At 49.3% G+C, this 25,663-nt stretch overlaps 3 protein-coding genes across 3 annotated transcripts in view; 1 reads left to right on the top strand and 2 right to left on the bottom strand.

Annotated features, from left to right (window-relative positions):
- TSPEAR (thrombospondin type laminin G domain and EAR repeats) overlaps positions 1-25,663 on the top strand; it is a 143,000-nt gene that overhangs the window by 56,805 nt on the left and 60,532 nt on the right. The gene's annotated exons all lie outside the window — the stretch shown is intronic.
- LOC102264562 (keratin-associated protein 10-8) lies at positions 1,405-1,986 on the bottom strand. The gene has a single exon (XM_014483620.2). The coding sequence runs from the start codon at positions 1,984-1,986 to the stop codon at positions 1,405-1,407; it is 582 nt and encodes a 193-aa protein (XP_014339106.2).
- On the bottom strand, positions 12,766-13,467 carry LOC102286938 (keratin-associated protein 10-1-like). Its single transcript, XM_014483625.2, has one exon. It carries the CDS (start codon positions 13,465-13,467, stop codon positions 12,766-12,768), a length of 702 nt encoding a protein of 233 aa, XP_014339111.2.

Genomic DNA, 25,663 nt, shown 5'->3' with positions numbered 1-25,663 from the left:
GGATGCTCTGTGTTCAGGCAAAAGAGACCATGATAAGGTTTTTGTTTTCTTTTCATTTTTACATTTAACTACATACATGTTCCATGCTCTTTATTCTCAAAATACTACTTGCCTAAATCTTTGTTTAAATTTTTAATTGAAGAGTAATTGCTTTACAGTATTGTATTGGTTTCTTCCATACATGAACATGAATCGGCCATAGGTATACATATGTCCCCTCCCTCTTGAACCTCCCTCCCACATAAGTTTTTCTTTATCAGGTTGGCAAAGACAGAAAAGTGTGTGCCCCTGTGCTGTGAATCTACATTGTTGTTAAGGAGTAAAGACCTAGAACCCCTGTGGACAACGAGGTGATTGTCATGTCACTGCCTGCACCTCTGCTCAGGACTTCAACTCCAGGAGTCTGTTCTCCGATGCTTGGTCGTCTGTGACACCAAATTGGCTCCATTGGACGAGTGTTCCCATGTGTCTCCTGCCCATGATCAGACAGGTGCTCACACTGTTCAGGGCTTTGTCCATCCTCACCGCCTGAGGTCTAGCCTTTCCCATCAGCTCTCCACCAGCCCAGCCTGGCAGGCACTGGGGAGGGGGTGCTCCAGAGGCTGCAGTTTGTCTGCTTTTGGCTTCCCAGCAACTGGCACATGCTGGAGTCTGGTGGCCTCCCAGTGTCTGTGAGTGAGTCCAGGACACCCACCCTCTTAGGATGCTGGGCCAGCCAATTGCCACAGACACCCTGTGTCCCCCTCCCAGCACTTCTGGGTCCTGGTGATCCCTGGGACTGGAAAGGCTGCTTCTGCCACAGGGAGGTTGTGGGTGTCTTTCATCTGAGCCCAGGTGGTGCCCACAGGACTTGCCCAAGAGCAAAGCTTCAGGAGCACAACAGGGCTAGGGTGATGCCTGGACAGCAGAACAGCAGCACAAGGTGGACAAGTGTCAGGTTCAGAAGCCCCTCAGTTTCCCCAGATCTGATGATGTAAAGGAGGGCTAGGCCTCACACCCACCCCTCCTGCCCCAGGTGTCAGCATGGAGACCCAGTGAGGGGAGCAGAAATTTTATTGGTGCTCAGAGATGCAAAGCGACACTGCTCAGGCCAGGACCAGGGTCAGCAGGGCCCAGGATGACCAGGGATCAAGGAAGCAGGTATGGAGCAGCAGGGCACTCATGGGCCAAGGTTAGGAGAGGAGTTCCCTGAGCAGGTCAGGCCCCCAGAGCTTGGCCAGGGCTGGGATGTGGTAGGGTCTGGTCTTTTCCGTGTGCTGAGCCAGACTTGGGGAGGATAGGCCGAGCAAGCCAGGGGGGTCAGGGAGCTCAAGTGTGTCTGATGGAGGGCAGGATCCCTGGAACCTGCTGGCTCCAAGGGGACATGTCAGGTCAGCAGCAGGGCTCTGAGACCCAGGTGGGGACTCAGCAGGCTGAGCTGGAGCATGAAGGTTGGCAGAGGAGGGACACGGAGGAGGCTGGGCGGCAGCAGCTGGGCTGACAGAAGAACGTGGGCACGCAGCAAGTGGGGCGGCACACAGGATGGCAGAGGAGGGACACGGAGGAGGAGGGTCTGCAGCAGGATGAGGGGGCTGAGCAGGGGGAGGCCTCACAGCACACGGGCCTGCAGCAGACAGGTGTGCAGCAGACAGGCCTGCAGCAGATGGGCCTGCAGCAGACAGGGGTGCAACAGACGGGCCTGCAGCAGACAGGTACACAGCAGGCCTGCTGGCAGGGAGAGGAGCTGCTGCAGGCTGGTTGGCAGCAGGGGCTGGACTCGCAGTTCACTGGAGCACAGATGAGGGTCAGGCGCGGGGCCGGGGCACAGCAGCTGGGGGCACAGCAGGTGGGCTCGCAGCAGGTCTCCTGGCAACCGTCCACTTGCCAGGAGGAGCCGATGCAGGCACTGGGTGAGCTGACCTGGTTGCCACAGCTCAAGTCACTGGAGCAGACAGACAAGGTGGATGCAGCAACAACACAAGTCCTGGAACAGCAGGTGTCGGCCATGCTGGGGGTTTGTGCTGAGAGGTGTTCCAGTTGGGGGTGTGATTGGTGGGTGAGTGAGGTGCTCTGGGCACTGGGGCTTTTATATCCCTCCCTGGGATGCTCTGCCTCACCTGAGGCTCAACAGACCTTCCTTTTCCTTGTTACTGCTCAGAGGATGTTCCCAGATGAAGTTATTAGTTTATTTACTGTGAGATGTTTTGGAGAAGGAAATGGCAACCCACTCCAGTGTTCTTGCCTGGAGAATCCCAGGGACAGGGGAGCCTGGTGGGCTGCCGTCTATGGGGTCGCACAGAGTCAGACACGACTGAAGCAACTTAGCAGCAGCAGTAGCAGTGAGATGTTTATCACACTGTCTTTGAGACTTCTGATGACTGGAGGTGTTTTTGTGTCTTAAAAGCAAGCATTGAGATGCAGACTCTCTGGGTGCCTGTAGAGCCTTGACTGCTCTCTCCACCTCTTTGCTTGTGTCTCTTTGATACGTATTCTGGTCCCAGGATGTTTTGTGCCTACAGATGCTCCACACATGTTGCAGACCCTCTTGTATTGAACAACAGGTATCCTGGTGGGAGGGTGCCCTCTTACCTTCTCCATCTGCAGACCTGGTGGCAGGGTGTCCATGGCTCATCCCTATATGCATCTTTTCCAGTGCTCATCTAAAACACTGTTTTTAGTTCTTTTATTTATCTCACAATTACTTATATTCATATTATGTTATGTCTGAGTTTTCAGGTTTAGTTATGATCTGATTTCCTGTTGTAGAAGGAAGCCTTTCTCTTGTTTTCCATCAGCCCCAAGAAAATTCCCTATCTGCATAGTCATAAGGCAGTGAAATCCCACTATTTGGTTAAACTCATGGTCAAAATCTGTATTATTGTCAATATTTTAGTTGAACATTGTCCATAGCCAAGTCTGTGTAGTGAAACGAGATTTAACTTCCTTATTTATATGTGTTTTGTTTTCGCTTCGTGTTTTTCATTTCTTAGGGTTAACAATTGCTTCTGGTGTTTATTTGCTTATCTTTCTGTTGTTGTTGTTCAGTTGCCAAGTCATGACTGACTCTTTGCAACCCCATGGACTTCAGCACACCAGGCTTCCCTGTTCTTCACCATCCCCTGGAGCTTGCTCAAATTCATGTCCATTGAGTTGGTGATGCTATCCAACCATCTCGTCCTCTGCCACCCCCTTTTCCTTTTTTTGCTCTCAGTCTTTACCGTCATCAAGGTCTTTTCCAAGGAGTCAACTCTTCACATCAGGTGGCCAAAGTATTGGTGTTTCAGCTTCAGCATTAGTCCTTCCAATGAATATTCAGGGTTGATTTCCTTTAGGATTGACTAGTTTGATCTTGCAGCCCAAGGGCCTCTCAAGAGTCTTCTCCAACACCTCAATTTGAAAGTGTTAATTCTTCTGTGTACCTATCAATAAACCATTCCCAGGTTCTCTGACTAATTCATCCCGAGCCCATTCAAGAGGTTCCAACATAACAGGGAATCTATTTGCTTCATTTATTTTTGGAAATCCATCTTCTGGAGCCCTCTGTATTTGTGGGTCTATGTCTATTGGCCAATATATGACAAACCTAGACAGCATGTTAAAAAGTAGAGACATTACATTGCTTTGCCAACAAAGGTCCATCTAGTCAAAGCTATGGTTTTTCCAGTAGTCATGTATGGATGTGAGAGTTGGACTGTAAAGAAAGCTGAGCACTAAAGAATTGATGCTTTTAAACTTTGGTGTTGGAGAAGACTCTTGAGAGTCCCTTGGACTGCAAGGAGGTCAAACCAGTCAATCCTAAAGGAAATCAGTCCTGAATCTTCATTGGGAGGACTGAGGCTGAAGCTGAAACTCCAATACTTTGGCCACCTGATGGGAAGAACTGACTCATTGGAAAAGACCCTGATGCTGGGAAAGATTGAAGGCAGGAGGATAAGGGGATGACAGAGGATGAGATGGTTGGATGACATCACCGACACAATGCACATGAGCTTGAGCAAGCTCCAGGAATTGGTGATGGACAGGGAAGCCTGGTATGTTGCACTCCACAGAGTCGCAAAGTTGTACACGACTGAGCGACTGAAGTAAACTGATCCATTGGCTCTTCTCTCAGCCAGATGTGCAGGTATCATTCAAGGATCTCTCTTCACTATTGTCTTTAGATTTTCCTTCATATCTCTCCTATCATGGGTCTCTTGTTTCCCCAGTGCTGTGTCTTTTTCTTTCTGAGTTTATGCCCTTATTTGGGTGGAGCACACTCTCAAGTGGTTTTCTGAAAAACGGGTTAATGGCAGGTTAATTTTTGAGTCTAGCATATCTAAAAATGCCTTATTCTGCCCTTATACTTGACTGATAGTTTAGCTTGGGACGGTCTTCTGGATTGGGGAAGTTTTCCTGCAGTATATTTTTTGAAGGTGGAGAACATTTCCAGAATTCTAGTTGTCCCCCTGTGCTGTTTTCAGTTAACTCACTTCCCCCAGGAGGAGTCACATTTCCACCTTCTCCTCCCATTGACTGGTTTCATCTGTTCTCTCTACTTTTTTGTTCATTATTTTACTCAACAAACATCAGTAGTAAGCACCCATGTGGCTGCCTGAGTCATAGATCATTGTTCTGCTGTGATGAAAACCATTGCATTAAACCCCACTGTGTTTCACTTAATATTCTCTTTCCCGGTGATGCAGATTTTGATTATTTCTAGATTTTGGCTAAGATGAAAGATGCTGCTATAAAAATTCTTATATATTTTGCTTTTGCTGGGTATATTCACTAATTTCTCTTTGGTGTATACCCAAGTGTTGAAATGCTAGGTCACATGAAAGGGATATCTGCAGTTTAGTGTGTACTGACCAACAACTTTTTACAGAGTTACTTCCCACAAGTGAGTTTTATGAATTTCAGTTGCTCTATAGTTTTTTAAAAGGTGTTTTTATCCCTTATGGGAAATATAGGGTTACTGTTACTGAAAGCGGGGTCCAGCTCTTGCTCAAAAGCCAGTATAGAGGGAGGGTTGGAGGAAAGGAACGTTTGCTTTATTTTGGATGCTGGCAGGTGGGGGGAGGGCAGACTCCTGTCCAAAGGCTGGCTTCCCTTTCCCCCGCACCGCCTTGGCCCCCACCAGCAATAAGAGGGTACGAGGTTTTATTGCTGGAGGGAGAAGTTACCTGGAGAAACAGCACAGTCAGCTCTGACAGTCATCTGGAAATTGGTCATTGGTTGTCTGACCAGCATCATCTTGACTAAGTACAGTTAATATTCAGTTCCAGGGTCAGTTTGTTCCTATTTATTTGGAGCCAGTTCTCAGAATTTGACATCTTATGTCATGGCTACAGTCTGGTCCTAATGTAGGTAACTTCTTCCACCCAGTGGGGGTTTCAGTATCTATAAGACAGTTCACAGGAGATGACTCAGAATATATTGCTCTTGAGAAGGAACTGAAGGCCCTTGACTTTGCTTAATGACTAAACTATTATTTAGTTTTATTGGACTGTTTTCCTTTGCTTTGTTTTCTCACTTCTCTGATTAAAATTATTCTTTGGCTAAAGTTTTCTGTAGACAAAAGGAAGGCTGAAGGCATGGGGGTCAAGACCACAGGGTCCTGCTCCATTTCAGTACACAATGTTGAATTAACTTGCATCCTGGATGCAGTAAAGTTGAACATTCAGATATCTTTTCTTGGGAGGTGTCTGTTCAAGTCGTTTGATTTTTTAGTAGGGTTAATTGCATTTCTTACTGATTTATAGAAATTTATTATACATTCTGAATATGAGTTATCTTTGTATCTTTGCAGTTTTGTGCTGGTAAATATATAATAACCGTCTGGCTGTAAAGCAAAAACAAGAAAGCCCTGGGGTGTTGTGTTTGTCAGTTTCCACGGTGTGGACACCCTCAGCTTGGCTACCAGTGTGATGTTACCAAATGCACAGCGATGCACGGTCAGCCCTCGAGAGCTGGAGCAAGTGGCTGCAGCCCACCCCCCACAAGACAGTCACCCACATCCAGCTCGTCCAGGTCCAGGGCTGTGGTTTTCATTTTCTTGAGGGTGTCCTTTTCAAGAAGTCAACTTCATACAGGCATGATTTACATACTACAAAATGGACTTATTCAAGTTTCATTTGCTGAGTTTTGGGAAACATGGACACCATGAGACCACAACCACAGCAAGATCCAGAGCTTCCCATCATCCCCAGAGTTCCCACGTGCTCCTTCAGAGTCAGTCCCACCCCGTCCTGACCCTGAACCATAGCTCTCCTCTCCCTCTAGACTACATTTGTCTTTTCTGAAGTTACGTGTAAATTGGAATATGCAGTATGGACCCTTTCCCCCAGTGTGTTGAGGACACCCTCTATCTTCGAAACAGCAGATGTGTGGGAATTCTGGTCCCTCCACTTTGTTGTGACACTGGGTGTCACAGTCTTTTTAATATGAGTCATTCCAATGGATGTGTGAGTTCATGGTGTCTTTCTTTTTTGAAAACTTTCATGTATTTATTTTTGACTATGATGGTGCTTTGTTGCTGCACGGGCTTTTCTTCCCTCTCGATTGTGGAGAGCAGGGCTTACCTTCTAGTTGGGGTGCATGGGCTTCATGCTGCATTGGTTCTCTTCTCATGGAGCATGGGCTCTAGAGCGCGCAGGCTTCAGTAGCTGCGGCACACAGACTTAGTTGCTCCGCGGCATGTAGGACCTTTCTGGATCAAGGGTTGAACCCATGTCGCCTGCATTGGCAGGCAGATTCTTTACCACTAGGCACCAGGAAAGCCCCATGGTGTGGTTCAATGAATAGTTCTTTTTATTGGAGCATAGTGATTCAGCTATACATGTATACGTATTCTTTTTCATGTTATTGTCCATGATGGTTTATTTCAGGATATTGGATATAGTTCCCTGTGCTGTACAGGACGTCCTTGTTGTTCATTTCATATATAGTAGTGTGTATCTCCTAATCCCCAACTCCCAAGTTATTCCTCATCCCACCTGCCCTTGGCAGCCAAAAGTCTGTCCTCTGTGTCTGTGAGTTCGTTTCAGTTTCACAAATAAGTTCGTTTGTGTAATATTTTAGGTCTCACGCACCAGTGATATTGTACAGTATTTCTCTTTCTCTGCCGGATGTACTTCAGTTAGTATGATAACCTCCATGTTGATTGTGTATGATTAGGTCCATGTTGCTCCAAATGGCATTATCTCATTTAAGAATTTTTTTCATTCTTTTTTATATATATCACATCTTCTTTATCCATTCACCTATCAATGGACATGTAGGTGCTTCCATGTCTTGGCTATTGTAAACAGTGCTGCTATGAGCATAGAGATGCATGTTTCTCTCCAAATTGCAGTTTTCTCTGCATATGGATTGCTGTATCATATGGTAACTCAATTTTTAGTTTTTCAGGGAACCTCCATACTGTTATCCATAGTGACTGAACCAATTTACATTCCCACCAACAGTGTAGGGAGGGTTCCCTTTTCTCCACACCCCCTCCAGCATTTACTATTTGTAGATTTTTAGATGATGGTCATTGTGACCAATGTGAGGTGGTACCTCATTGTAGTTTTGATTTGCATTTCTCCAATAATTGGTGATGCTGAGCATCTTTTCATATGCCTGTGGCCCATCTGTATGTCTTCTTTGGAGAAACGTCTATTTAGATCTTCTGCCCACTTTTTTGTTGTTGTTGTTGTTATTCAGTTGTTTGTATATTTTGGAAATTAAGCTATTGAGCTATTTGTATATTTTGGAAATTGTCTTTATCACTTGCATCATTTGCAAATATTTTCTCCCAGTCTGTAGGTTGTCTTTTTGTTTGTTTATGGTTTTCTTTGCTGAGCAAAGGCTTATCAGTTTGATTAGGTCCTATTTGTTTATTTTTGCTTTTATTTCTATTGCCTTGGGAGACTGACCTAAGAAATCATTGGTACGACTTATGTCAGAGAATGTTTTGCCTATGTTCTCTTCTAGGAGTTTATGGGGTCATGTCTTACATTTGTGTCTTTAAGCCGTTTTGAGTTTATTTTGTGTAGGGTGTGACAGTCTGTTCTGACTTCACTGATTTGCATATCGCTGTCCAGCTTTCCCAACATGACTTGCTGAAAAGACTGTCTTTTCTCTATTGTATATTCTTGCATCCTTTGTTGAAGATTAATTGGCTGTAGGTGTGTGGATTTATTTCTGGGCTCTCTGGTCTGTTCTGTTGATCCATATCTGATCCATGTCTGTTTCTGTGCCAATGCTGTGGTGTTTTGATTACTATAACTTTGTAGTATTGTCTGAAGTCTTAAAGGCTATGCCTCCAGTTTTGTCCTTTTTCTCCAGGCTTGCTTTGACAATTCTGGGACTTTTATGGTACCATATAAATTTCAGAATTATTTGTTCTAGTTCTGTGAAAAATGTGGGTAATTTGACAGGGCTTACTTTAAATCTGTAGATTGCTTTGGGTAGCACAGACATTTTAACAATATTAGTTCTTCCAAACTGAGAGCATGGAATATCTTTTCATTTCTTTGGATCATCTTCAGTTTCCTTTATTGATATTTTATAGTTCTCTGCATATGAGTCTTTAACCTCTGTGATCAGGCTTATTCCCAAGTTGTGTCTTTTGTGGATGTAATTTTAAAAGAATGTTTTTTTCCTTTCCCTTTCTGATATGTCATTGTTAGTGTAAAGAAATGCAACCGATTTCTGTGTGTTAATCTTGTGTCATGCTACCCTGCTGAATTCATTTATCAGCTCTAGTGGCTTTTGTCGGAGAAGGCAATGGCACCCCACTCCAGTACTCTTGCCTGGAAAATCCCATGGCGGAGGAGCCTGGTAGGCTGCCATCCAGGGGTCTCCAAGAGTCAGACACAACTGAGCGACTTCACTTTCCCTTTTCACTTTCACACACTGGAGAAGGAAATGGCAACCCACTCCAGTGTTCTTGCCTGGAGAATCCCAGGGACAGGGGAGCCTGGTGGGCTGCCGTCTGTGGGGTCGCACAGAGTCGGACACGACTAAAGCAACTTAGTAGTAGTAGTAGTGGCTTTTGTGTGGAATCTTTATGGTTTTCCATGTGTAGTATCATGTCATCAGCACATAATGACAGTTTTACCTCTCTGTGAGTAGTTCTTAATTCTAATGAAGTCCAATTTATTGATTCTTTTCTTTTATGCTTAATGTTTTTTATGTCCTGCTTCAAACGTTTTTGCCTACCACAATGTCATGAAGACATTGTTCAGTGTATTATTCTCAGTTCAGTTCAGTCACTCAGTCTTTGCTACCCCATGAACCACAGCATGCCAGGCCTCCCTGTCCATCACCAACTGCCAGGAGTCCACCCAAACCCATGTCCATTGAGTTGGTGATGCCATCCAACCATCTCATCCTCTGTCGTCCTTCTCCTCCTGCCCTCAATCTTTCCCAGCATCACGGTCTTTTCAAATGAATCAGCTCTTTGCATGAGGTGGCCAAAGTATTGGAGCTTCAGCATCAGTCCTTCCAGTGAACACCCAGGACTGATCTCCTTTAGGATGGACTGGTTGGATCTCCTTGCAGTCCAGGAGACTCTCAAGAGTCTTCTCCAACACCACAGTTCAAAAGCATCAATTCTTTGGCACTCAGCTTTCTTTATAGTACAACTCTCACATCCATACATGACCACTGGAAAAACCATAGCCTTGACTAGACGGACCTTTGTTGGCAAAGTAATGTCTCTGCTTTTCAATATGCTGTCTAGGTTGGTCATAACTTTCCTTCCAAGGAGTAAGTGAATTTTAATTTCATGGCTGCAACCACCATCTGCAGTGATTTTGGGAGCCCAGAAAAACAAAGTCAGCCACTGCTTCCACTGTTTCCCCATCTATTTGCCATGAAGTGATGGGACTGGATGCCATGATCTTAGTCTTCTGAATGTTGAGCTTTAAGCCAACCTTTTCACCCTCCTCTTTCACTTTCATCAAGAGGCTCTTTAGTTCTTCTTCACTTTCTGCCATAGGGGTGGTGTCATCTGCGTATCTGAGGTTACTGACGTTTCTCCCAGCTCTTCAGTATTTTGCCTTCCACATTCAGCTCTGTAATCGACCTCCAGTCAATGTGTGTGTGTGTATGCTGTGAGGATAGGCAAAGCTCACTTCCTCCCATGCGGATATCTGGTTGTCCAGTACTATCACCACCTATGAAATCCCAGTGACACCCTGATTGTGAACCAAGTGTCAGCACAAGTGTGCGCAGTTACTGGACACAACTGAGTTCCATTGGTCTATTTTCTGTCATTGTTCAGTGTGTGGATCTGGTACTTACTGCCCCAGAAAGCATTCCCCTATCTTCTCAAGTTCTTTTGTGATCACTGCCATTCAAGTTTTGTACTTTTTCTTGCACTGATTCCCAGGTTGATATTTTCCTAGAAAATTACCATCTTCACCTAAAAATGTTGATTGTGTTGACGCACAGATGTAGCTTTTTCTCATAAACTTTGTTCTTTGTCTTTAGTGTTTATTTATCTCTTTTAGGTTTGTCAACATTTAAATTCTTTTATACATCTTTTTTTTTAATTTGCTTTTAAAAGCAAATATTTAGCGTTGTTTTTATGTTTACTATTTCTTTCTTTGTTCTTAGTTCCTTAATTTTGCTAATTTATTTCTTTCCCCTCCTTTCTGAAGTTTTCCTAACTTTCTGACTTGAGATTTTATTTTCAATCCCACCTACTCTGTGCTATATGTCTTTAAGGGTTTCATTTACTCCCTGAGTACTACCTTACCTAAACCACATGTGTCCTGGGGTGTAGTACTTGCCTCATTTATTTTCAAAGAATTTGTAATTAAGTTTCTGTTTCCTCAACTGGTGTGCTAAATAGCTTCAGTCGTGTCCAACTCTTTGTGACCCTATGGACTGTAGCTCGACAGGCTCCTCTGTCCATGGGGATTCTCCTGGCAAGACTGCTGTAGTGGTTTGCCATGCCCTCCTCCAGGGGATCTGCCCCATCCAGGGACCTAACCCTCATCTCTTATGTCTCCTGCGTTGGTGGGTGGACTCTTTGCCACTAGTGCCACCTGGGAAGTGGAGAGACCACCTTTGATTTCTCCAGAGGAAATTTTCTTTTAATTATTGCAAGTTTATCTTATTGAATCTGGCTCAGGAACGTGGTCTGTGTAACAGCTTTTTACTTTTCTAGGTAGTTTTTTAAAATTATATTTCAGAAAGTATAGAAAATAGTATAATAAACACCTAGGCATCTACAAATCAGTAACAAGTAACAAGTCTTTACATTTTGCCGAATTTACAGCACGTCACAGGTGCTATGTACTCTCCACATGCCCCCGCCAGGGGAGCCACTGTTCTCAGGCTGGTGTCTGTCATTCCCATGGATATTTTTATAGTTTCATAGAGATGTTTATAGTTGTGGAGTCAAAGTAGTGTTTTGACCTGTGTATATGTATTACTCTGTATGTGTTAATCAGCAATATGATTTTCCTTTTACTCGATGTTATGTTTTGGAATTCACTCCTACCTGTGTTTCCCTGGTTCAGCTGTTTTAACCTCTGCGTATCCCCCTTGTGTGTACATGCTGTGGTTTAGTTGTCCATTCTCCTACTGAGGGGCACTTAGATTATTGCCAGCATTGCTGTGAGATGGCCTGTGTGGGTTTCATGTACAGACACGTGATGTCATCTCCAGGAGGCCCCCTGGGGGAGGGGTCAGGTGTGCACCTGGGCAGCTTTCCCAGGTGTTACTAACCTACTCTGAAAACTGGAAACCTTGCCTGCATCTCAGAGCAGATCTTGTTTCCTATACTTCAGACCATGCTTGTTGTTATCAAACTTAGACATTTTTGCCAGTCTGATGGGCACTGGGGTCCCCAGGACCTCACCCAGGTTTGGTGATCCCCTAGATTTCACAGGACTCAACACAGAGTAAATCAGCGCAGGGACCATGGCCTGGGGAGAAGTCAAGGGGCGCTAGACACAGGCCTCCCGAGACCTCCGGCCAGGTCACACGGGGTGCGCTTGATCCGCCAGCAGGGGGCTCCTGGGAGACAAGCACCCAGGGAGTTTATCGGGGGCTGGTCACATGGGCACCCTTTGCCTGGCACCAAGACCCCAGCCCCCGAGCGAGAGCAGGTGTGCAGAACACACCTCACAGTTGTGCAGATGGTTGAGGCTCCCCCCAACAAGAGACCCCTCCCCACATGCACATTCCCCTCCCCACCGCCTGAGGACAGTGTCCCGGGCCTGCTGTGTGCTCTCCTGCACAGGCCCAGGGGCTCATCTTTCTGGAGTGGGGGTTCCTGGACACCACTGAAGGGGCAGGAACAGGGAAGCCCTTGGGAGTGATCCAGGACCACCTTACATGGGGGAGTGTCCAGCAAGGGCCTTAGTTGGAAATAACAGAAATGAACTGTGGTTAAACTGATCAGGAAAGGAATTTATTGGAAGGAACTTACAGCTCACGGAAGGAGAAATTGAAACCAGCTTAGGAACGAGTGGAGGAGCAGGGGTTGTGCCGGAGCTCAGGGGGCGAGGATGAGAAACCAACACCAAGCATTTATCTTTTCCTTCATGCCACGTGAGGTTCACACCCCTGGGAGAGCTGGGCCGCCAACCCAGGCTGTGGAGGGAAGGCTGACACAGGACAGGGTGGGCGGAGGGGAGGCAGCACTGGAAGAAGTGGGTGTGCCATTCCCAGGAGGGGTGACTGGCGGAGCTCACGGCAGGGCCTGGGGCGGCGACGGGAAAGCTGTCTAGGCTCTCAGTAAGGAGTCGGAAGGTTCAGATGACTGTGAGCTCTCACACTTTGGGGTGACCTTGAGAGGAACACTCAGCAGCAGGGCCCCAGGGCCAAGGTGGGGACACAGCAGGCCAGGCGGGAGCATGCGGGCCGGCAGAGCAGGGACACAGAGGAGGCTGGGCGGCAGCAGCTGGGCTGGCAAGAGGAGGTGGGCACACAGCAGGCAGGGCGGCACACGGGGCGGCAGAGCAGGGACACGGAGGAGGAGGGTCTGTAGCAGGGGGAACCCTTACAGCAGACGGGTGTGCAGCAGACAGGTATGCAGCAGACGGGCCTGCAGCAGACGGGCCTGCAGGAGACGGGCTCACAGCAGGCCTGCTGGCAGGGGGAGGAGGTGCAGCAGGAGGGCTGGCAGCTGGACTGCTGGCAACATGAGGAGGTAGAACAGGGGGAGGCCTCACAGCAGACAGGTGTGCAGCAGACAGGCCTGCAGCAGACAGGTGTGCAGCAGACGAGCCTGCAGCAGATGGGCTCACAACAGGCCTGCTGGCAGGGGGAGGAGGTGCAGCAGGAGGACTGGCAGCTAGACTGCTGGCAGCACAAGGCTGGACAAGAGCTGCTGCAGGCTGGCTGGCAGCAGGGGCTGGACTCGCAGCTCACTGGGGTGCAGAGGAGGGTCAGGCGGGGGGCCGGGGCACAGCAGCTGGGGGCACAGCAGGTGGGCTCGCAGCAGCTCTCTGGACAGTCATAGCTCAGGTCGCTGGAGCAGATGGACAGGGTGGAGGCTGCCATGGTGGAGGTGGAGCTGGAGGAGAGTTTGAGTGTGTGTGAGTGTGTGTGTGTGTGTGTGTGTGAGGTGCTCAGGCTGTTGGCTTTATAGCCCTCCTCTGTGTTGTGTGTTGTCCCTACAGAGGCTCACAACACCCTCTCTTCCTGATTGGTATTTGGAACCCCATGATCTCTCATTAGTGCCAGTTTTTGTTTGGTTTTATGAGATATTGCTCAGCTCTTAGAACTCTTGAGTATATCTGGAAGTCTGTTGACATATCCTGAGCACCTTTCAGTTCAGTTCAGTCGCTCAGTCATGTCTGACTCCTTGTGACCCCATGGACTGCAGCAGGCCAGGCCTCCCTCTCTATCACCAACTCCTGGAGTTTACTCAAACTCATGTCCATTGAGTTGGTGATGCCATCCAACCATCTCATCCTCTGTCATCCCCTTCTCCTCCCGCCTTCAATCTTTCCCAACATCAGGGTCTTTTCTAATGAGTCAATTCTTCGCATCAGGTGGACAAAGGATTGGAGCTTCAGCTTCAGCATCAGTCCTTCCAATGAATATTTAGGACTGTTTTCCTTTAGGATGGACTGGTTGGATCTCCTTGCAGTCCAAGGGACTCTCAAGAGTCTTTTCCAACACCACAGTTCAAAAGCATCAGTTCTTCAGCGCTCAGCTTTCTTTACAGTCCAACTCTCACATCCATACACGACTACTGGAAAAATCATAACTCTGACTAAGGAGACCTTTGTTGGCCAAGTAATGTCTCTGCTTTTTAATATGCTGTCTAGGTTGGTCATAACTTTTATGACATTTATGACAGAACATAACATCAAGGTAGGAAGGGAGTATGTCTGTGGTAATGTGGCAGGGGTCTGCACTGGCTGCATGAGAGATCCATCTAGCCTAACTCCACCTCCCTGACTGATGCCCGGGGCCGCTGTGTGCACACCTGGGGACCTGCCTGACTGTGCAGCAGGCTCAGAAATGTAAAGATGAACAAGCTGAGCCTTGAGCTGCCAGCCTAGGAAAGTCAGGTTCTTGGTGCCCTGTGATGCTGTTTTCTAGGTCCAGCACAGAATGGTGTGCGTCGGCCTGGAGGAGTGACACCTCACCCCTGTGGGAGGACTCTGGGGGCACTGCTGCTTCTGCTAAGTGTGGGTGCTCAAATTCTCACCCTTCCTGGCTGTTCTGTGCTTCCAACAATGGGGCTCAGTCTAGGCCTCTCGACTCCTTGGGAGTCTATGAAAGGCAAGAGAGGGGTCTAGGATTTCAGTCAAATTGTGGGCTGAGTTGTCTGTCTGCATATTTTGAGTTATACAAATAAAATACATTTGAACCTGGCCTCTTGTGCTCAGGTTCCTGGCCTCTCTGTAGATACAGGAACTCATCATATAGACTGGGAATGTATGAGATAGAGAGAGAAACAGACAGACACACACACACAGAGGAAGAGAGGAGAGATGTCTGTTTCCACCTATGATAAGGAACCAGTGCCAGATACACTCCTGCCGAGGAGAACTTGGAAAGCTGGATAAAACTCAAACATCTGTTCAAAGCTTTGGAGGGCTGCTGATCAAACTAAGAATTGAGAGGCAAACTTGTTGAATGTTAGGGAACTTTAGGCAGACTCTGCAAGCGCTGGTCTATGTCTGGCTTTCCCTTTAGGGGTGAGCCAGCTTTTCCTGATGGCTTTTCCCTGAAATGTGGCTGACGAGTCTTGGCATTGGGTGCACAGAGGAGAAACGTGGCCAAAGGCTGCGACTACAATGAAGAGAAGCCAGCAGAGCTCCCGAGATCCCAGGGGGCTGGAGAAAATTACATGGGGTTTGTGCACGTGGAGGCAGCAAGGACTCGAGGGGACAAGATCCCAGACAAATTGGAGGCAGAGCTCTAGAAACATAGATTGAACCCTCAAGGCATCTGCCCAGTTTCATACTGTACAGGGAAGATACTTAGAAGGTCATCAGAAAGCCACTGAAGGCCAAGCAGAGTTTTTGTAGTCTCGACCAAGGAGACAAAACCCAGAGTTAAGACTAGCCAAAAAGGAGCAGCTCTCGGCCAGGACCCCAAAGAGCTCAGTCCTAGGAGTGGGGAAAACCAGACACAGACCAGCGCTTACAGAGTCTGCCTCCCAGCCTCACAACAATAACAGTCCTCTGCCACACCCAAGCCATCTGCCCAGGGTGCGGTGAATCTCTTCAGAAGAAGAGAAGCCTTCAGAGCTGCCAGGATTTGCGTATACAACCTCAGCCATTCAATCTTGGATGACAGCCATGCCAAGGGATAGCACCAAGAGACAAAACAGACAGTGGAAACAAACCCACAGGCGACACGGCGTTAGAGTCGTCAGACACGGCTTTTGAAACAATTGTGATGACTATGCTTAAGAAAACAGGTGTAAGGATGGGCAGTTTTATCTAAAACTGAAATATGTATAAAAGAAGTAGAAATTCTGGACTCAAAGAATTGCAGAAATGTAACAATAGTATTTATGACTTGATAGGTGGATTTAATAATAGAAGAGACAGCCAGAGGGTGGATTACTGATAGAAGCTATGAAGCATTTAGGATGAGGTTAGAGCGTCAAAAGGAGGGAAAGTAACTGAATAAATATGGGAGAACGTGGTGAAGCAATTTCACTTTTTTTTTTTCCTCCTTTGAGCCCAAAATGAAAGCAAGAGATATAATGGGGGATATTTGAAGAGATCATGGTAAATCTTTTTCTAAAACAAAGATTCAAGCTACAAATTCAAGCAATAATATAAACCTTAAGAGAACTAAATATTAATGAAGCCACACCTAAGTGGATCATAATGAAGCTGATGAAAGTCAAAGATAAAGACTAATCATTGAAAACAATCAGAGGAAAAATAAACATTAACTTCATAGTTGCAGCAGCAGAGATTTATAGTAGTTTTCCCATCAGAAAAGAAGAAAGTTAGGAGGCAATGAGAGGGCATCTTTAAGGGGCTGAAAGAAAATAACTGCAAACCTTTAAGAACACCATCAGAGGTGAAGGTAAAACAAAATGATGCCAGACAAAAACTGAGCAACTTCAACACCAGAAGACCAACTTAAATTAACATTAAGGAGAAATCTCCAGGTAGAATGATTGAAAGGCAGACAGGCTTGCAGCAGACAGGTATGCAATACACAGGTGTGTGACGGGTGTGTGCAGACAGATGTGTAACAAACAGGTGTTTAACAGGCTTGCAGCAGACAGGTGTGCAACAGACTAGTGTGTAACAGACAGGTGTGCAACTGACAGGCTTGCAGCAGATGGGTGTGCAACAGTGCATGCTCAGTCACTCAGTTGTGTCTCTTTGTGACCTCATGGACGGTAGCCCGCCAGGTTTCTCTGTCCATGGGACTTTTCAGGCAAGAATACTGGAGTGGGGTGCCATTTCCTACACCAGGGGATCTTCCTTGTGCAACAGACAGGTTTGCAGCAGACAGGTGTATGACAGACAGGGGTGTGACAGACAGGTGTGCAACAAAAAGGTGTGTAACAGGCTTGAAGCAGACAGGTGTGCAACAGTGCATGCTCAGCCACTCAGTCATGTCCGACTCTTTGTGACCTCATGGACTGTAGCTCACCAGGCTTATTTGTCCATGGGAATTTTCAGGCAAGAATACTGGAATGGGGTGCCGTTTCCTCATCCAAGGGATCTTCCCTGTGTAGCAGATGGGCCTGCAGCAGACCAGTGTGCAGCAGACAGGCCTGCAGCAGGTGTGCAGCAGCCCTGCTGGCAGGGGGAGGAGGTGCAACAGGCGGGCTGGCAGCTAGACTGCTGGCAGCACGAGGCCGGGCAGGAGCTGCTGCAGGCTGGCTGGCAGCAGGGGTGGGACTCGCAGCTCACTGGGGCACAGAGGAGGGTCAGGCAGGGGGCCGGGGCGCAGCAGCTGGGGGCACAGCAGGGGGACTCGCAGCAGCTCTCTGGACAGTTGTCCTCCTCCGTCCACCAGGAGGAGCCGGTTCAGGAGTCACAGGACCCAGGCAGACAGACCCGGCTGCCATACCAAGGTGGAGGCAGCCGTGGTGGTGGTGGAGGGGCTGGAGGAAGGTGAGGATGTGAGTGTGTGTGTGAGTGTGTGAAGTGTCCAGGCTGCTGTTTTTTGTTTCCCCTCCTGGTGTGTGTGTTGTCCTGGGGGAGGTTCTACACCCTCCCTCCTGGTCGCTGTTGAGAGCAGATTCAGAGAACAAGTGGCAACTGTTTCTGTCCCAGGAGCTCAGCTGTCTCTTGAAGTCAGCTTGGAACGACTTTACTTGGTTTTGGCCTAAAAAACAACCCTGGGTGGAGCGTCAGCTCTCTTGTTTTCACCAGTGTCACTAGGAGCAGAGGTGGACCCGGGTCTGTGGGCGCTGCGTCCTGGCCCGGTCAGGGTGAGTGCCGCTGGGGTTTCCGGGCTGGCTGAACAATGTCGTGTGGCTGGAAGGTCAGCGAGGAGGTGTGTTTGGTTCTAAATAAAGATACTGTGAGTCCTGGTCTGCAGGCAGCCCTGGCCCAGCGTTCGGGCAGCAGTGACAGCCCCACAGACCGGCCAGCTCACACAACACGAATGGGTCTTAGTCTGGACGTCAGACGTCGGAGGTTAGTGCCATCTGAGGCTCTGGGGAACGAGCTGTCCCAGGGTCTCTTAGCTCTCCCCTGGATTCTGGGACTTTTCTGGCAATTCTTGGGGTTCCCTCACTTGTAGAAGCATCACCCCGATCTCTGCTTCCATCGTCACAGGGCGTTTTCCACGTGGGCATGTGTCTGCCTCCAAACTTCCCCTTTCTATGAGGACATGAATCTGGTGGGATTAAGAGACACCCCGAAGACCTCACTGTACCTTGATTAATCTGCAAAGACCCTATTTCCAAATAAGGTCAAAGTCACAGCTACTGGGGCTGGGGCAGCAGCATCTTCTCGGGACACAACCAGCCCCTAGTAAATGCTGTCCCTGCCCTGAGGCTGGCGCAAGGCCAGGCTCTGGGTGGAAGGAGGAGTCAAGCAGGTGTCCTTTCTTCTTCCTTGGGTGAGTCGTGAAGGGCGGGGTTGCGAGCAGCAGCTGGCCTGGCAGGTTCAGAGCACGCATGGGCCTTCTGCTGGTCCAGGCATGGTCTGAGCTTGTGGGGTGCTTCTTTAGTTTATTTTATGGCACAGCCACACAAGGAGCACAAAGAAGTCACATATGCCCCTCTCCAGCTTTCTCTAGTGTTAACGTCACATGGAGGTGTAGATCAGTTACCAAGTCTTTGAAACCAGCATTGGGACATCACTGCTCACTAACCCTTCATGGATCACAGCCTTGTTTTGGCAATGGGGCTTGGGTAACTCAATGAAACTATGAGCCATGCTATGTCGGGCCACCCAAGACAGACGAGTCATTTGTCAGAAGAGTTCTGACAAAACGTGGTCCACTAGAGAAGGAAATGGCAAATGGTTCCAGAATTCCTGCCGCGAGAACCCCACAAACAGTATTAAAAGTTTTTCTATGAACAAGAGGCAGGTGGAGGACGTGGAGGGAGGGTCTGTCCCAAGAAGGGGCCTACTCAGTTACAGTCTCTGCCTATCAAGGAATTGGTCCATTTCATCTAAGATTCGGATATATAGGCATAATGCTATTTGTAGAGTCTCTTCATTATCCTTTTAATTCCTCCTTTTAGAATTTTATTTTATTGAAGTATAACCGACTTACAATCTTATATTAACTTCTGCTGTACAGCAAAGTGATTCAGTTATACATATATATATATATTCATTTTCAAATTCTTTTCCATTATGGTTTAATCACAGGATATGGAGCATAGTTGCCTGTGCTCTGAGTGACACCTTGCTGTTTATCCATCCTATAGATAACAGTTTGCATCTGTTAATCCCAAACTCCCAGTCCATCCCCTCCCATCTCCCCTCCCCCTTGGCAACCACAGTCTGTTCTCTATGTCTGTGAGTCTGTTTTCTTTTAGCTTTTGAAAAATGTTCGGTGTTACCTCGTTTTCAGTTTTTGACATTGATACATCGTTTCTTCTTATCCCACACCACCGCTCCCATCAGTCTGATAGAAGTTTATCAGTTCTATTGATCGTCTCGAAGGCCCAGCTTTGGTTTCGGTGAATTTTCCTTTTGTTTCAGTCACACTGATTTCCATCCTTCTCCTCCCTTCCTCTCACTGTGGGTTCCGTTTGCCCTTTTAGTTTAAGTTTCTCCAATCGAAGCCTCTATGGTTGACTTGATACCATCCTCCTTTCCTCCTGGAAGCACTGGGACCACAGACCTTCCTCTCCTTCAGCTGTATCCACACGCCTCTCTGTGCTGGCCATCCTGGTCTGTAACCGGAGGCTTGGAATGGTGTGGTCTCCATGGCTCTTTTCACTCTGATTCCATCATTGCATGAGTTTTCAGGATAATAGAGTCAGGGCACTCGCATGCACAGGATTTGGAAGCAGCCGAGCCCCTGGTTGATGAGTGTTTGGACTTCCACCTCCTGCAGCCCGAGGCCACTGCAGCCCCATTCATCACTGTCGTGTCTTCACTCACCAGGAGGATGTGCGATAAGGGAACACGGAAAGCTGGCTGGATCACAGGATAATCGCACCCTGCAGGAGTGAGCTGTGTTTCTATTGCAAAGGTCCCTGGGGCGGGTGCTGCCCTTCCATCCTGGCCTCACCCACCTCTGCTCCTGGCAGGAGAAGACTGGGAGGCGGCTCTTTGGATCAGTGGCGGTGCCTTCTGTGGGTGGGACCCTGCGGGCAGCTGAGCATCCTGTCCCAACCCCTTGTCCACGTGCCAGCCCCGCTGCCTGCATGATGCGTGTGCTTTGTCTCCTGAATATCCAGGCGCCTGGTGAGGTCAGGCAGTTGCTGGACCCTATAGAGAACATCCGAGAAAGGTGAGAACGGAAGGTTTGGGTTTGGACTGCAAGTGTGGGGTTGGGAGATGGACTGGTCCCACTCCGTGTGCGGACTTCCCTGCGTCAGCTGACTGAGGGATCCTGGAAGCCCTATTACCTGTTTACACACCGTGAACTAAAGTCAGCTGCTTGCCAGCCACGTGGCTCTTAGGGGACCTGCTTGCAGCCCCAGCAGCTGTCCTTTCATAGGCAGACACAGAGCCTCTCACAAATTCACAGGAATGTTAAAGTGTGACCTACAAAGTGGCCTAGAACGGGACTGACTGCACCGACCTTGTGGGGTGGGCGGTCCATCTACCCGTCACTGGGAGGCAGTCTGCCTCAGGGGGCAGCTCCTGCCTGCCTGACGATGTTTCCCACAACCCCACAGGAAAGGGGGTCCAGGCCTCTGAGAGGTCAGGTTGCAGGAGAGCTTGGCGCCAAGGCCACGGTTGTCGCTGTACTCTCTGATGGGCCCTCTGGACAACTTCCCGCGTTCTGAGAGCCCTTGGCTCCGGGCTAGCGCAGACCTTGGAGGGTGACGAGGGAGGGGATGTGTGTGAGTTTAAAAGCGTGGATGCAAGAGAAGGGCTTAGCCCGAGCTGACCCTGGGGGCTCTTCACGCCTGCTGGTCATTCATTGCTGGCATCCTGCTCTCTTGACACCTTCCCTGTAGCTTCTGCAGCCCGGTCACCATGCAGCTGTGGCTTTCCAGGCTGTGGACGTCCCAGGGACACGCCAGGCTCAAGCCAAAACAGCCCATCCCGTTCGAAGCCCAGCGGCCCAGCCCAGCCTCCCTCCACATCCCTTCAGCGCCTTTTAAAAAAGTGAAGAAAAGCCGATTTAAACACAGAACAGGGTCAGGAACCATTTTCCCCTTTTGTGCTCCATCTTTACTTTAAATTGAAAGCTGGTTGATTTACAATATTGTCAATTTCTTCTGTAGAGTGAAGCGATTCCGTTATACTATATATATATGCCTTCTCTTTTAGATTCTTTTCCATTATGGTTTATGATAGGATACTGAATGTGATTACCTGTGCTCTACAGTAATGCCTTGTTGTTTATCCATGTTACATACAATAATTTGCATCTGCCAATCCCAAACTCCCAATCCTTCCCTCCCCCACCCCACTTCTTGGCAACGGCAGATCTGTTCTCTGTGTGCCTGTCTGTTTCTATTTTGCAGATAAATTCATTTGTGTTGTACACCAGGTTCCATATATAAATGACAGCATATGGTATTGTCTTTGTGTGATTTTCTCCGCCTCGTATAATACTCTCTAGCTTCACCCATGTTGCTGCAAATGGCATTAATTCATTCTTTTTTATGGCTGAGTAATATTCCATTGTGTATATGTGCCACATCTTCTGCTCAGCTCTCGATGGATGTGTAGGTTGTTTCTGGGCTCCATCTGTATACTTTTTCCTGTTTCCTTTTTTAACCAGTGTAATAGGGGGAAAATGATACCTTGTCGCTGTTTAATTTGCTTTTGTCTGACTGATCAGGCTGTTTTGGCTGTTTCTTTCTCGGGTTGCCTGCCTTTGGGGCAACAACTGTTCTCACATTTTCCTTGCTGGTGTCCTGGGTGTCTTGCTCCTGAGGTGTGTTAACTCCTTGTCAGTTTTAAATCCTGCCCAGGCTCCGTTCTGTGAATACGGCATGGCCCGTGGTGTCCTTTCTTGGGCAGACATTCTTGTTTTGATGTGAGCAGATGATCCAGCTTCCTTCTGATGGTTTGCGTCTAGTGTTGAGAAACCTTCCTTAACCTCAGGACACAAAGACAGCCTGCAACCTCTCCCTCTAACTTGGAGGTCCCACTTCCCACCCTGCCTAGAGCTGACTCTGTGTGCCCTGTTCAGGGAGGAATGGGCCTGGGTTTTTCTCTCTGCTGAGCCCCAACTTTCCCATCACCACCCACAGGTCAACCATCCCTCCTTACTAACTATACCTCCACGGTGCCTGAACTGCTGTCATCCTGCCCAGCGGTGTCTGAGCTCTTGGCTCACCCCATCACTGGTCCATCTGCCTCTCCTTGGGCCCAAACTGGACTCTCTGTTGCTAGGGCAGTCTGGTCAGTCTCACTGCCCTGCAGGGACCCCTAATTCTTGGAAATGAATTTGTTCCTAGTCCCTGAGCTCCCAGTGAACTCAATGAAATCCAGAGTGAAGAGGACTTTATTGGCTGTGTGGTCTCCCTCCCTCCCCACCTCTAATGGAGGGGCCATCTCAGAGACCATCTGAAGCTGGCCTGTGGCTCACACCTGGGCATCCAACAAAGGCAATTTTTCCTCGCCGCCCCCAGCCAATGAATAACCTCAGTCTTCATGGTCCCTGTACAGGAGGCCTCCCTAGGGGACTATTCTCGGGCATGAGGAGCCTGGCTTCTGGCCAGAAACGCTTTGCATACTGTCTCGGCCAACCTCAGGCCTCCCCATAGGCCTCCCCAGGATGCTGCCCTGTCCAGGCTCGGGACACAGCCAGGCACGGCCATCCTGGAGGGAGCTCTGCGTCCCCAGCCCCGGGCCTCCTCTCAGACCTCCTGTGAAAACGCTTCCACACACCAGCCCTTCCTTCCGCTCCCTCTCCAGCCCCAGGGCTCATTCTGCAGGAGGCTTTTGTCCCAGGGTCCCTGCCCTGGCCCCAGTGGGCACCCTTCCAGGGGAAGATAGGGTTTTGCTTTCTGCCTTGTCTGTTGCTGTGATCAGCTCCTCCAGCCCCAGGTCACTCAGCTCTTTCTTCAGCTGCGCTGAGTACCCGACAGGGCCGGTCACCACCCTCCCATCTTACAGACGAGGCAATTGAGGCTCAGAAGGTGCAGTGAGTCAATCGTGGGCCAGGTCTTATGAGGCTGAGGTCGGGGTTAGGACCTATGTGTAGCCAGCTTTGAGTTCATCTCTCTGCGGCTGCTACATCCTCTCTGCCAAATTATGAGCACCTGGGACAACTGTTTATTTTGGAAACTGGCATTTCAAGGAGCTTTTGTGGAATAGAGGAAGACCACCAAAATAAGAACAAGACCCAAAGGAGAACAAGCCAGTCTATTCCATGCTGGCTCCAGCAGGTGGTCTGCCACCACAACCGGCTTTGGCAGAGGCTCAGGCACAGACTGGAGTGGACAGAAAGGCCTGGGTGTGGTCTGATGGAGGCTCTTAGTGTGGGAAGCGGGGTGGACCAGAGCTGTGCCCATGTGCCTGGGTCAAGGAGCAGGTCTGGTTTTCTCTGTGTGGCCCTAAACTGGACCTGGGGACAAATGTTAGGGAGCTGGTGGTCACTGGCCATGTTCTGGGCAGTGCAGAGGCTGTGGGCAGGCTTCCAGGCTGGTCACTGTCGAGATTGTAGGGCAGAACCTCTCTATGGCTTGGCCATTGTCCATCTGTGTGTCCAGCCTCCCAGGAGGTGCTGGTGACCATGCCACATCTGTTAGAGTTATCTTGTTGGACTCCATCACTGCGTGTCCAAGCGTCCTTTGTGAACCCTGACCCTTATGAAATCAGTCACTCAGTGGTTCCTGCATCAGCGGGACTTCCCCAGGAAGACGAACACACCATCTCTTTAACCTGCAGAACCCTCGGCAGGGCGGGGGTGTGGATGAGGCACAGAGAGAGAGAGCCTGTGTGGACAGAGGCCTGCCAGGGCAGAGGCTGCACGGTGGGTAGTGGAGTGGTGTTGGGGAGGGTACCAGGAAGAGGCTGTCTCGGTTAACAATGGAGGGAGAGGCTTGAGCTGGGATTAGTGCAATCCAGGTCTCCCTAGTTGCCGTGCCTGGGGCTTGGCCAGGTCAAGTCATGTCCTGGCAGCTGGGTGGCCTGCCTGGTGGATGGCCCATATTTCCTAAAGGAGGGGCTGGACCCCTGTGGGGCCACAGCTGAAACCTTGACAGTGGGCCACAGCCAGGCAGGGCCCGTGTACCCTGTGTCTCTCATTTTGGGGGTGAATTTAGGGTAAGCAGTGTTCACTTACAGCCCCAGGCTCTCCAGGGGCCCTGCCCAGACACAACCTCACCCCTCACCTGGGCAGCCCAAGGCCGGGGTCAGGATCCGGCTCTCGAAACAGACTCCCCTCCACCTCCGACCCTGGCATCTGTCTGGGAGCCCTGACCCCGACACACACAGCCAATGTTCCTGCCCTCAACGTTCGGGTACATCAGAGCCCAAGCCACGAGTAGTGTAGTTTGCAGCATGCATGCTTTCCGAAGTGAAGCCCCCCACCATGCGCTGCCTCTCATGTCCAGTGGTGGAAATGACAACTATGACCTGCCCTCCCATCACAGAGCAGCATCCACCCCTCCCTCACCACATCGCCTGTCTGTCCTCCCAGACCCTGCGCAGGCTGCCACATCCCTGGGCCTCAAGCATTGCTGCCCAGCTGGCATGAGCCTCAAATCGGTGTCCAGCCTGCCTTCAGTCCCCGCACCCTCGGGCACGTCCACACCCAGTGGGCGCCTCCAGACACACGAGGATGCCCCTTGGCCCTCTCCAGGAGGAAGTCAGCATCCCTGGCTGTGCCCCAGGCTTGATGGCCCTTAACTCTGAAACTTGTTGAGCACTGGGGGTGGGACAGTGTGGTCTGGTTTTAAGAGTCCGAGTTCCTTGCTTACTGAGGCCACCCAGTTTCCCTGTTAGTAAGAATTTCCTGCCTTCTGGGTAGAATCCCTCTGTTCTCTGGACCTCTCCCCTCGCCCCGCCCACCCTGGTCTGCTCTGGTCCCTCTCACCACTGACCTTCCACGTTTTGTGCTCTGACTTTGAGTGGCTGTCACCCACAATGCAGGAGACCCCGGTTCAATTCCTGGGTCAGGAAGACCTGCTGGAGAAGGGATAGGCTACCCGCTCCAATATTCTTGGGCTTCCCTTGTGGATCAGCTGGTAAAGAATCTGCCTGCAATGCGGGAGACCTGGATTTGATCCCTGGGTTGGGAAGATCCCCTGGAGAAGGGAAAGGCTACTCACTCCAGTATTCTGGCCTGGAGAATTCCATGGACTGTATAGTCCATGGGGTTCCAAAGAGGCAGACACAATTGAGCGACTTTCACTTCACTTCACTCCTCTCTTCTCTGGACTCAGTGTTTTTCCTCTGAACTGGTTTGGAGAGACCTTTTCCTTCCTAAATCCCCTTAATTTAATGGAGAAAACATGCTCCTTGTCTTCTGCTTCATCTACCCTGTTTGTGACACCCCGCCCCTGGGAGCTTCCACAAAGCCCCCTCTGGTCACCCTCTGGGGCTGTGCAGAGGGCAGGGGCAGCCTTGGGGCGGGTGGGGCTGGGCCTGAGTGTGGTGGGAGTGCACTGGGGGCGTCCTTTCCTCTTATGGCCGCAGCCCTGCTGACTTGCTGACCC

The sequence above is a fragment of the Bos mutus genome, unplaced genomic scaffold (assembly GCF_027580195.1).
Source record: "Bos mutus isolate GX-2022 unplaced genomic scaffold, NWIPB_WYAK_1.1 CTG214, whole genome shotgun sequence".
In the NCBI taxonomy this organism is placed as follows: Eukaryota; Metazoa; Chordata; class Mammalia; order Artiodactyla; family Bovidae; genus Bos; species Bos mutus.
This window is presented reverse-complemented; position numbering and strand designations above follow the sequence as displayed.

Excerpts from the sequence above, each read along its gene's own strand:
- LOC102264562 (XM_014483620.2), bottom strand. The coding sequence starts at position 1,986 with ATGGCCGACACCTGCTGTTCCAGGACTTGTGTTGTTGCTGCATCCACC.
- LOC102286938 (XM_014483625.2), bottom strand. The coding sequence starts at position 13,467 with ATGGCAGCCTCCACCCTGTCCATCTGCTCCAGCGACCTGAGCTATGAC.